Source organism: Gymnoscopelus microlampas, assembly GCF_963454915.1.
Source record: "Gymnoscopelus microlampas genome assembly, chromosome: 9".
In the NCBI taxonomy this organism is placed as follows: domain Eukaryota; kingdom Metazoa; phylum Chordata; class Actinopteri; order Myctophiformes; family Myctophidae; genus Gymnoscopelus; species Gymnoscopelus microlampas.
The window spans coordinates 28,172,795-28,186,073 of NC_139946.1; the positions used below are offsets into that span (position 1 = coordinate 28,172,795).

At 46.3% G+C, this 13,279-nt stretch overlaps 1 protein-coding gene across 1 annotated transcript in view; it reads right to left on the reverse strand.

The window, feature by feature from the left end:
- The window catches only part of crocc2 (ciliary rootlet coiled-coil, rootletin family member 2), a gene marked incomplete at both ends in the record, with an annotated part of 48,409 nt that extends 35,371 nt beyond the window's left edge, over positions 1-13,038 (reverse strand). Inside the window, 4 exons of the mRNA XM_084066071.1 lie at positions 9,621-9,725; positions 11,548-11,663; positions 12,014-12,167; positions 12,973-13,038. Coding sequence (XP_083922197.1) covers positions 9,621-9,725; positions 11,548-11,663; positions 12,014-12,167; positions 12,973-13,038 — 441 coding nt within the window. The remainder of the gene's footprint in view (positions 1-9,620; positions 9,726-11,547; positions 11,664-12,013; positions 12,168-12,972) is intronic.
- Between the last annotated feature and the right edge of the window lie 241 nt (positions 13,039-13,279).

Below are 13,279 nucleotides of genomic sequence, written 5' to 3' on the forward strand. Positions count from 1 at the left end.
AGAACTGGTCGGTTTAACGGGTTTATTAACTCAAAAGGTATTAATACAGGCAAGGGACTGAACTCACGATGTAACAGCACGCAACATAATACAATGAACAAGCAAAGACATGGCGCAAACACAGGGCTTAAATAGACAGGGAAATAATAAGACACAGGTGAACTCAACAGACAATCAACACTGGGATAGGCTGAGGGACTAAGAGGACACATGAGGAGAACATGACTAATCAACAGGGAGGTAAGACAAGACAGGTAACAATAACTAAGCAGTACAGGAAACAAGACTACAAAATAAGGTACAGAATAAAAGTAGGGCAACAACAACAGAGTAACAGAATAACAAGTCTAGATAGAGAACAGAATAAAGGCCTAATAAGTTCAAGACCTTATAAGGGCAGGAAGGTCTAAATAATAAAGTCAGAGTCCGCAGCCCGAGGAGCGGACCGTGACAGGCCTAAAGAACAGGCCTAAAGTGTCCACGACCATATACTGTAAGGGCAATGAGTCCACAGCCCGCGGAGCGGACCGTGACAACTACTGTATATACTTCATTGACCAGGGTCCCCCAGGGATCTATACTTTATTGCCCCCTCCTTATTTCCTTCTACACCAAATCTCTTCGCCTATTATGACATTCATAGCATAGGGATGCTAGGATGGTTCATTTGTCATAATCTGCCTGTAGAATTTCTGTTTACAAAGCCTAAAAGGTAAACAGAAATGTATTTTTTATTTATATGTCAAAAACACAATTGACCAAATGACCCTTTAGTGATTCTAATTGAGTCAGCCACCCTCCCTTACGTATTGGACCTCATCCACAACTAACACCCATTCCTAGACCTGGTATTTTCGCAGAGTATTCACCTATTTTCACTGAATGTTCGCCTATTACGTACTGTATGTCATGCCTAGAATAGGGGCGCCAGGGTTCATGCGGTTAAGGTGTGTGTATAGTATGTTTTCAATACTGTATTTCGTGTGAACCCAAATGCCCTTACAAGAACAGAAAGCCCAGAAACGTGGTCACTCGTGTGAACCTTTTGGCGAATCTTGTTAGGAGATTGTTATTTTGGACGGAGCACAGGCAGTGGTTAGATGTACGGTTCCGGTTATGGGTTAGGGGTTAGGGAACAAAATCTAAGTATAAGGAATGTCTACACAAGCAGAAAAACACAGGGAGGTTTGCGTGAGGTGTGTGTGTGTGTGTGTGTGTGTGTGTGTGTGTGTGTGTGTCAGTGTGTGTGTGTGTGTGTGTGTGTGTGTGTGTGTGTGTGTGTGTGTGTGTGTGTGTGTGTGTGTGTGTGTGTGTGTGTGTGTGTGTGTGTGTGTGTGTGTCAGTGCGTGTGTGTGCGCACGTGTGCGTGCATCCGTTGTTTGTGTTTGCGTGTGCATGCATGCTGGAACTACTGTAAAGAGAATCCACACCACAAATGCATCTAAACACAGCGACGTACAAAGCGACTGGTCTTTCTCATCCTGGAATCCCATCCACTCTATCTGAGATCCAATTGTCCTGTAACCTCTCAACCTCACACAACCTACACTCCCTCTGCACCACCCACTCTCCATCCTGGTGCCAGACACCCTGTCCTCGCTAACACAAACCACATGGCCCCAGAGCGCTGCAATGCACTGCGTGCCTCCAACTACCCCTGCCGACTTCTCATTTAAAACAGAGAGGGGAGATAGAGAGAGGGATAGAAGGAGAGAGAGAGAGAGAGAGAGAGAGAGAGAGAGAGAGAGAGAGAGAGAGGGAGAGAGAGAGAGAGAGAGGGAGAGAGAGAGAGTGTACAGGAGCCCCCTCCCCTGAAACACACTCCAAACCACCACCCAAGCCCCTTCAAATCAAGCGGACCCCTCCCTCTCCTCTCCCCTTGTACCTCATCTCTTCTCTGGGTGCTTAATCTCTTCAGCAGGCTCTGAGGAGCGCCAGGACAATAGTCCCAGTGTTCAACACTGGACCCCACCGTTATTAACACATTTTCAAATGGCCGTTTCAGAGTTTTATGCTACAAGCTACTAAAAAATAAACTTCATCTTGCGTTTGGCTCTTTTCTTATATGTGCTTTTTTTTTGTCTGAGGGTCCACAGAACACCAAACGCTTTCTTTCACTGCCCATTGTTGAGGTGACAGCTTTAGGGACCGAGCACAGGGAGGAACAGCATGGGTGGAGGGGTTTACAACACACGCAACAACAACAGCAGCTGTGTTTAAAGGGACTTCTGGAAACAGCTGTGCGTGGAGCATTATTATGCATCTTTTCGAGTATTTTTGGCCGACTGCTTTTGGCAGGGATTACAATGTGTTGTAGCCAAGCGGCTGATTTTCAAACGCACCTTGAACACATAGTGGCTCATTACAATGCTTCACAGTAAACACATCCTATATTCTGCATTCTCCGCCTTCTAGAGGCAGCTTGTGGTGCAGCAACATACGACACAACTGTGGAGCTACAACTAACACCGTTCAATCAAAACACTGAGTTGTTTTGATCTACCAACGGGTTATACTGTACTAAGTGATAATAAGAATAAGTTATACTTTTTCTTGCGTTCGAAGCAATATCACAAGCCAGAAGGTACAGTATATGCTTGTGTGTTGTGCCCATCAAATTATATTTTCCCCTGGCACCACTGTGTTCCTCCACAAGAAACCGATCGACCAGCCCCAAATATCTCCACTCATTTGACACCAATAAGACTCTCGGACCTCAGAGGGAGTCGTTCAAACCAGCGATTCTTGAAGTGGGCCCCCAGGAGTCTTTGAGGTGGTTCCAGAGGGTCCCAAGCTATATTATTACTAGGAACCAAATGGTTAATTACAGGTCTGTAGCTCTGAGAGTTATGGGCGTCCGTGGGCTAATGCATATAAAACTGGGGTCCATGAAATTAAAAGGTTTGAGAACTATTGGTCCAAACAACACTTCCATTAAAGGGAAATGGCAGCATCATCTCACAGCCTCTGATCTGGAGGACCAGAGATGTGGCTGTTGTCTTGGTATCTCCGCCAGGCTGGAAGACGGAGATTATGTTTCAACACGTGCCTGTGCATCTGTCTGTGTGTGTGTGCCTGTGTCTCTGTGCGTGGCTAATCTCACAAACCGTTGGACCGAGTGATGGCAAAGTTTTAATGCACGTTCCCAGTAGGCCAAGGAAGACGGTCCACCCCAAATTTTTCAAATCAGCCTTATGCTAACGCTATACCAGACCACTTTACATGTTTGGCCTTTAACTCTTGAAACCGTAGGTCGTACGATGCGATGCCATGCGATGCAAGAGTGTCGGTCTAGCCAACACCAACTTGGGACTCTGGAGTCGCTGCCCTCCACACCCTCCTGTCTAGCATCAGGGTCTTGAGTGCAGTGTTGTAGGTCGTACCATCAAAAACATCATGATGCAACTCCCCATATAGGCCATGCTAATTTCTGTGAGATTTTCTACCATTTTGTATTTTCTTCAAAACAGTTTTTGTCCAAAACTAGTATCATTCAGATTTTTCAAATACCATTGCGATATGATTGCCTTCAAAACTTTGCCCCAAATTTGAATCACACATTGAGGGGCCTCTAAACAATGCAGAGCTCCCTTTTCTAGTTTGTCATGTTTTTAACCACTGTCAACTGGAGTCCCTCTTTTAGGCATGTCATGGATAAACATTTTTTTAAATACTCAAAAGATTTGAAAAATGGCAGATCTACAAGCCTCACAATGTGTCATGATGCAAAGCACTGTGAGCTTGCTGTGTGAGCGTGTAGATCGGTTATTTTAGCTATTTTTGCATCATACCGACTAAGTATAAAGTAGGGCTTAAGTGGTCAACGCAACGAGTGTGGGGCTTTGCGGGATGAACGGGATCAGATAACGCACACAACGCACAAAAACACTCGTCTCCTTTCCATCTGGAGAAGGACACTGGTTACGGTAAGTTGTCCAGGCACAGTGACACAATCTCTCCAGGTATTTGGTAGATGCATGTTGCTGTTGTGACTTGTGACGTGCACGTGTCAAAGTCGCTGCACCAGCGACCGCCACCGCTGCAGAATGCACCCCTTCTCCGTTGCACTCAGTGACCAGGTGACCCCAGTGACCCCTGAGGGGTCCCTGCCCTGCCCCCATGTGAGGGGGGAGGGGGCCATATTTGCTCTTTTTTTCCTCCATACATAGCTGGAGTGTGTGGGCTCCGTGCCAGCGGGCCCCGCCTGCACACACACACACACACACACACACACACACACACACACACACACACACACACACACACACACACACACACACACACACACACACACACACACACACACACACACACACACACACACACACACACACACACACACACACACACACACACACCACAAAGAGGAGGCTTTTCTTTTTTTTCCTTGTGTTTTTTTCTCCCCAGTCAGCTGTAAAGCAGGAGGCTGAGGGGGCTGCTCTGGATTAGCCATGCTCCATGGAGGAAGCTCCCAAGAGGGCGCCATAACGGTCTGTTGTGGACTAAAGCCCCCCACCCCCACGCACCCCCTTTTACTGAACTCCCCCTCACCATCGTCTCCACCCTCACTCTGCTCGCATCGTTAAATCTCATCATCACCCCCCCCCCACCCCACACCGCCGAGAGAGCTTGAACTCATTGTCCTGCACAACACACACACGCACGCACGCACGCACACACACACACACACACACACACACACACACACACACACACACACACACACACACACACACACACACACACACACACACACACACACACACACACACACACACACACACACATCCATCTATCGACGACTGTAAAAGAGTGCAAGAGAGAAGCGAGTCAAGCCCACCATCCCACCCCACCCTCCTCTGCCCCACCTTAGGGGCTTTACATGGGCTTATGGGGACCTGGGAGTGCGCGCACTGCGTGGCCCCTCTCTATTTACGATCTGCCTCGGAGTGCGACTCGCTTTTGGAGAGCAGCCCCCTGAAGCGGCCCGAGGCCTGAGGCCCGAGCCCTAAACCCCCGGCTCGACAAGTAGTCCTGCTTTTTTGAGGTCGCCATCCTGCCTGACATTTTGCAATAACGGTCAACACGCAATTTATACAAAAACTGCCTTCCTGTCGTGGGGTGTTTTATGTCTCCACATGGCTGTTACAGTGATTTTTTCTCTTCTTTTCTCCCCTCCCTCCCCAAATATCTGTTTCTTGAAGTCCTGCTTATGTTTCAGATGTTAAAGGCCTTTTCCCAATGTGTTTTGAATTAGCTTTTTATATTGCTTGATATTTATGATTTGTGCCACTCCTTGCATTGTCTCATTTGATAAATATTTCAAACAACATCAAGGGATATTGTTGCTTTGAATCATCTGCCAACAAGCAACAAGAGAATCATTTTCAAGGCCCCTCTGTGAAGGGTTTTTGTGCCTGGGCCAAAGTTTACTGCCATGTTCATGTGGTAGATCCAAATCCAATCCATTTCGGTTTCCGAGTTATCATTGCGGTGTTCTGTTAATGACATATTGTCACAACAGTTTGGGTTTTGATTGTTCATCCATCCATCTTACCCTTCAGCTGGATTCTGCGGAGCGGCTTTCATGTCACGTGCCCGAGCTCCGAAGCTGATTCACTCCACACCTAGAGGTCTGTATGCCATTGTTGCTGTGACTCAATAGTCTTTGAGCTACGCAGAGAAATGATTCCAGGTTTAACCAGAGCTAATCCACTCTGTGAGTACTCTCTCTCTCTCTCTCCCTCTCCCTCTCCCTCTCCCTCTCTCCCTCTCCCTCTCCCTCTCTCTCTCTCTCTCTCTCCCTCTCTCTCTCTCTCTCTCTCTCTCTCTCTATCCCTCTCCCTCTCCCTCTCTCTCTCTCTCTCTTTTACCCAGGGCAACATCTGGCCATGTGTGCACAGTCCAGCCAGCATCTGAAGGGTTACAGCTGCAATCGTTTTCCCTGGCTTGGCCTGGACCCAGAGGCTTAATAAAGGGAATTAATGGAGTGCACTATCTGTCAGATTCCTAAACACAGCTGGAGCGGATGTGCAAACCTCCTCCCCCCCCCCCCCAATTCTGCCCAAAACTTACTATCCTACTTCAACAACTAACCCACTCCCCCCCTTTCCCCTCCCATAACCCCCGGAGCGCTGGTTCTGTGAAAGAGCCCCAGCTGATTGTGAAAGCTGTTTATGTATCGTCACTGAGGGTGATTACACAACGTGGGATAACAAACAAGGGGGACGGAGGGAAGGGGGTGGGGGGGCCGGGTTTGGCGAGGGACTCTGTGCGAGTGTGTGCGCTGCCATTCTGCGCAGTTTGTTGTTACGAGGGCGGCCCGCTGGGCCAGAGGGCACATGGAGCGCTATAGCATACGGCGTACAGTGTGATGTGTGAATGTGTCCAGGCTGACACCTACTGCGTGCTCCCAGGATGAAGGCTGGCCCTCTAACACTAAAAACAACACCTCCGGCTAAAGAACAACGCAGCGTATCTATAAAAAAAAAAAAACTGCAGTACACGCATCCTGTCAGCTCAAGAATTTGTTTCTGAACAGCCACCGCTGAGAGTAGGGAAGAAGGATAAAAATAAATTGCCAAAAAACTTGATGTTTCATGTTCTGAATTTAAAAGAAGGTAACATGAGTAGTCTAATGTCAAACGTTGCAAAGGTTTAATGGAGTACTTTCATCAAGCACACTGCACTGGGATGGCCTTTTCTGCATATTTTCTCTGGAGGAGGTCGGTGAATTTTACAGTTCCGTGACAGCTGAGTGGGCCTGAGTCTCTGGCAGGGTTCCATTTGAAATGCGCCATAGATGTATGGCTTTATGCAGGCAGGAAAAACAAACTGGAAACTGAGCAGGGGCGGGTGAAGGGGATAGTAACACAATCTCTAAAAACAGACTTTATCTGCTCCAACTATGTTTGACAGGGCCCTTATGCACAAATACCCAGAGGACTCCACATCCCAGAGGGCCCTGCCAAACAGTGGTGGAAGCACTCAGATGTTTTACTTAAGTTAAAGTAGCAGTACCCCAATATAGAAATACTCTTTACTTGAGTGAAAGTATAAAAGCCTAAGTATAGGGTTACAGTGGTTAATGTGTGTTTTGTAATGATAATCTAAATCTACAAAGTAACTTGTAACTAAAGTTTTCAAATAATTGTAGTTTAGTAAAAAGTACAATATTTGCCTGTGAGATGTAATGGAGTAGAAGTATGAAATATTGAAAAAAAGACATACTCAAATAAAGTAAAAATGACTCAAAGTTGTACTTAAGAACAGTACTTGAGTAAATGTACTATTATGTTCCACCACTTCAGGGTTAGGGTTAGAAGCCCTGCCAAACAGGGCCCAGTGTCAAAAGTGTCCAGTAGTCCTCCCTCTGCGAAGAGTTTATCTTTGTCCGCCTCGCTGCCACACTGCGGTGTATAGTGCAGCCAATCACAGAGCATTCAGGCCGTAGGATATGCATGTGTATGCCTGAGAAAATGCACACTGGCGGTGCTCCAAAAGCAACACGGAGGGCTCAGAATTCACCCCCTGCCCCCCCACGACTTGTTCCTTAACCCCCCAGGGACTATCCAGCTCTGCAAAATTGGGTCAAGGTTTATCCCGGTTCACCGGCAATTTTCTAGGGGTCACCAGAGATCCCAGCGAGGGACTCAACAGCAACACAGAGCGAGGATTTTAGAAACCTGCTGAGACTTCACCGGTATGGTCTTTTGTCAGCTCCCAGGGACTTGGGGAAAGTCAGGCTATAGGAAGAATGGGGCGTTGGGGGATAGCCATGCTCCCAACCTGTCAGCTACTCTGAGGTGGAACTACTTTGACTGGCATCTTGACAGCACCGGAGAGGTTTCCAGAGGGAAAACTCTGAAAGTCAAGCATCATACTGTATCTGGCATTAGCTTGAACACTGTGTAAAAAGGAGATCAACCTTGATTAGTTAAAACTTTAATCACTGCTTCAAAGTCAGCATTCTCTTCTTTCCAAACAATGCTGGATGATATAGTGGCCAAATAATACGAGTCAAACCTGTTTTTAGTGCTGGCCAATTTGCTGTTGGCAACTGACCATACAGTGTTTAGAGCGCTTGTGGCATATAAAAACGCTAAGCGCTGTGGAATCTCTGGGGAGTTCTCTCTGAGCTGAACAAATACACAGTATGATCACGCTCAATCATGGAGAGGTTAAAGGCTTTCCCTGTATTGGATTTGTCTCGGTTTACCCTGGTAAATACTGTACTTGACAAACCGTACTGGAATGACTAACATCTGATTACAAAGCATCAGCCTGTTTATAACGCATGTATGTAGGTGGCATGTTGCCCTATGCTGGTACATGGAGGATAGCTGGTACTACATGGGCAAGCATTACACTATGGCCACAACCACTGCTTGCGGTAAGTGCTTTTGAGTGAGCGACTGAACCTAAAGCTCATGCAGAAACAAGGTATTATGTTCTGAACGCAGAGGAAATTAATAGTTACAGAGGTCCATGTACAGATTCTGAGGACATACTCCAATTACCTTGTATAAACTGGTCAGAAAAGTAAGCTTCATTTTCAATGAGGTTTACAATGACGGAGACAAACACTAACGTCTGGAGACTGGTTGGCTGTAAAGGCTCTGACAGCTTCTCACAGAATCAAGTCAATTTCCTAATGGCTGCTTGTTAACACACTCAGTTATGAGTTCAGGACGGGGAAACATATGGTACATATGAACGTGTCCAAAACTTGGATGTAGTATATTGTACTTAATGCCTGGCAGCTCATACAAGAGCAGCTGAGGACACTGGACTTGTCATGGGCCTAAAAAGGGATGACAAATTAAGTAGATTGCGTGCCGCCAGTGATATGTGATACCTGAGGCAATACAAGCTGGGGGAGTATTGTGTACTCAGGATTAGCATGTGGCGGCGAAAGAAACAGTGAGTGTCTAAAGAGTGTTTGCACTGAAAATTGAGCTCCGCAGCAGCGCATGGCACTGTCACGCCACTGTGTTGCTCTAGGACATTGATGAGGACACTGTTAGCATCACAGCTTCACCACAGAAAGACCCATGCTGCTCTGCAAGGGGAACAACGTTTGACAGAAGTGGGCAGATGCCAGGCTGCCAGCGACTGGCACTTAACTCGTGGTGTGCAGCAGGGACGAACCCCTTGAGCTTTGTGGGACTAAACAAAACCGCACCTTTAACTATTACAGTGCTCAGGTCCGCTTCACGTGACGAAACCGAACTAACAGCTGAGGGAAATCTGGCTGTTGCTCGCTCCCCCTCCCCCCTTCACACCTCACATCAGCGGCCAGCGGTGTGAACATCAAAACCCTAGGCAACACTTTGTTTGCTTTTTTTCCCCAGTCTCCTTGGCGTCTTTTTACACCTCCAAAACATCAACAACATAAATATGCTATATATAAACCACGCTAATTAAGTTATATTTATAGCCTTGGTTTTAAAATAAGTTCCAGGAGTAAAGGCAAGCAAGTGGGACTTCATTAGATTTACGCCGCAGAAAGAAGGCAGTGTTATCACAAATGGCTGCTTTGTGCGCTATGAAAAATGAGCTTTTTCTTCCACGTCCCCTGGGGAGAGGGCCACTGACCTTCACAATTTTCCCCCCCAAACAGCAGCCACTAGGCAGAGGGGGTTGGAAGGGGTAGACATGGGGGGATGCGGGGGGCTGTGAAGGTAGACGCCGGTCCTCGTGGGCACAGGGGGGTCTGACTCTGCCTGGACGCACCACAAGGAAAGCCTTCATGAGCCACCGCTCTTGCTGGCTTATACACCCAGACACACACATACACACACGCACGCACGCACACACACACACACACACACACACACACACACACACACACACACACACACACACACACACACACACACACACACACACACACACACACACACACACACACACACACACACACACACACACACACACACACACGCTTGCACAATGCACACAGACACACACACACACACACACACACACACACACACACACACACACACACACACACACACACACACACACACACACACACACACACACACACACAATGGATGGTCTGCTTGCTTACACCTATACTGTAACCCGTAAATACTATTATTATATTTCAATTTATGGAGAGAAAAAGAAGATCACATAAATAATAAAGTTGATGTACGTATATTGCCAGTTTACATTCATTCTTTCACAGAAGTATGTGTGTCCTGTCTTTTTCCTCAGATTTTCAGCTTCAAACAGCGGTAAATACAGTACATATGTGACACAAGCGGCTTCAACCTGCTTCGTTACTCCTCTGTTTGTTTATCCAACTCCAAAGGGCTTTCCCTGTTGGAAAGAGCGGCGCTGCGCTGATGTTTGCTGTAAGCATATTCCATTTCAAAGCTATGCGGCCCTTCTCAGTCAATGCTCTAGTGTGGCAGGCTTTTCTTGATCTCATCCCGAAAACCCAAACTTGCACACACACACTCACCTCACCATCCATTACATGCCCCGAAGTCCAAGAGAGCTGCACCAACCTCTGATAATATCGACAAAATATTTGCCCATTCAGTCTCGCCCGCTAAAGTACACGGCAAGATTGAGAAAACAATTTTCCTAAATGGAACACAAGTTGTGCTGGTGAAGTGAAATTACAGTTGGAAATAGCATAATTATGATAAATGCAGTCCTGCTTTTTGTATGCATGCTGCAGATATCTACTTTTTGCGAGGAAAATAGCAAGAACCGCAATGAAATCACCTAACGCACATTCATATTTCTTTATTTCCCAATCAATTGTTTTCGTTATTGCTTTTTTTACCCCCTTTTCTCTCCAATTTAGTCGTTATGCCAATCAATTCCTCCCCACACACATTCCTGTGTGTTGTCACTACGGTTGAATCCTACTGGCTCACCTGCCAGTGAGGAGCCCCCACCGGAAAGAAGTATAGCTTTTGTCATACTACTCCTGACCAACAGTGCCTTAGGAGTATGTGCAGTGACTAATCTCCCCCTGCTTCCCTCGGCTTCCCTCCCCCGAACACGGGCCAATTGTGTTCGTATGGACCATACATGGGCAACTGTCGGCCCAGGGGCCACATGCGGCCCCCACCTTCGCTTAATGTGGCCCGCATTGGATTCAAACCCCCAGACTCCGCAGTGGTGGGCAGGTACTTTACCACTGCATCACCCGAGCGCTCACTATTTTCCAATCTAACTATTAAGCGCAGTGGATGCCATTAATACAGCACCCAGGGAGTAGTTAGGGGTTAAGTGTCTTGCTTAGGGACACTTGGACACAGTAGACTGGGACCAAGGGGGTTAAACACACGCGCCTTACAACGTGTTGCGTTAATGCGCTGTGTGTGAGCTTGTAAATCTGCTATTATTGCTGAGATTTTCACAGACTGCTTGCCTATTATCATGGAACATAATAACACTTGGTTCCTAACTGTTAACAATTTAGTTGGGGACCCCCTGGAACCCCTCCAAGGACCCCAGACCCAACCTTGAGAACCACTGACATAGATAAGAGATTGTGAGGCTAGTGTGGCTCCTTACCTGGTCTGTGAGAGTGGCCTGCTTGGACAGCAGCTGCTCACGTTCTCTCTGACTCTGAGTCAATTGCTCCCTGAGGAACTTGTTCTCCTCCATTACACTGGCCTCAGGACTCTCACCTGGTGTAGAGGGACAGATCATATATAGATTGTCAAGGTCAACTTTATTCTGACATACAGTACTGTATACAGACAGTATGTCTAAACAGAATGAGTTCATCTGTAGCACGTTTTTGTCCATGAAATAATAGAAAATGCTTCTCAGCTGTGTTCTAGAGCAGTGATTCCCAAACATTTTCATGTCAAGGACCAGCAAATTGATATGTATTTTGCTGAGGACCATCTGAAAAGACTTTGTTTTGCCAGGGATCCCCAAACGGAAGAATTATGTTGTTTCGTTTTTCTAAATTATTCCAAATTTGTGTTTCCCCAATCCCTAGGCTGAGAACCTCTGTGGTTCTTGTGCCTACCAGAGGGCTGCTCGGCCAGGTTTCGGGTGATGATCTGGCGGATGCAGGTGGTGACAGGTGTGGGTGAGGCAGTGGGGTCCAGTGCATCACCTCGTAACGTCAGATGCTTCTCTTCTGGGCTGCCCTCAGGGTGGAGAAAAGACTCCTCCAGCTTCTACAAGAACATCATCCCACACCCCACAGTTACTGAGTTAACTATAACTATGACAGATAATGGTTAGTTTGCTGGGTATAGGAAGATGGCATGGAGGAAGTAAAGTTAGCATTTCATTTATTCATAACTGATTAGACCCATACAGTATGAATACATCTTTCACTTATGATTTCAAGGTAATAGGTTACACCTGTGGTTCCCAACCTTTTCTGGATCAGGGGTTTATTTTAATGATCAATCAATCATTATGTTTCAGCTTGGATCAAAGGAACTAACTAGTGTACTTTAAAGCGGCACTATGTTACTTTTTTTAAACAAACAAAATGTGATTTTATCCAATCTAGAGTATGTTAATACAATATAACTCATACAATTGGGGTGGTTGTATGTTGTCTACCTGCTCTTCTATTGAGACATTTAGATCGTGTCAAAGGTCAAGTCTCATCTAGTCTAGCATCTATGCGAGATGTCTCACCTATAGACACAGGACACAAGTTTTGACCTGATGGTCAAGATTCAATTTATCCCCTGAGCAAGCAGGCAGGCTCTATTAGCTGATTAACATTTCAGCACAGATCCAGGGTAGGAAAATGACATAGTGCAGCTTTCAGCAGGCTATCCTATGGCCCAGTGGGCCCAAAGGTTGGGGATCACTGGGTACGGTTTTGCTCTCATATAAGGTAGATTAAACATTTTCACTTAGAAAGAGGAGTAATTTATAATACTTCATTAAAATAATAGGCCTGGTACAGTCCCTCACAAGGATGTTCGATAAATGCAGAGAGCAATTCGAATTGACACCAACCTGTATCACAGCCTCCAGTCCAGGTGATGATGGTGTGCTATAATCTCTGTCCTCCTGTGAACTCATTGTCAAAATATGATCCCTATAAACGCGAGTAACGTTGCATTTGTGGTCAATTCGCCGCGACAATTAAGCAATATGCTTCTTCAGCAAAAACGTTTAATCAGTCTCACAAAATGAAGCATGGAATAGGCCTATACTTGCAGTGAATTGTCACTATAAGTGTTTCTCTTGCACAGGTCAAATTAACTCAGTATAGTTGCTACAACACTCTCGCTAACAACAAACCGGAGACGTGATTTTCAAT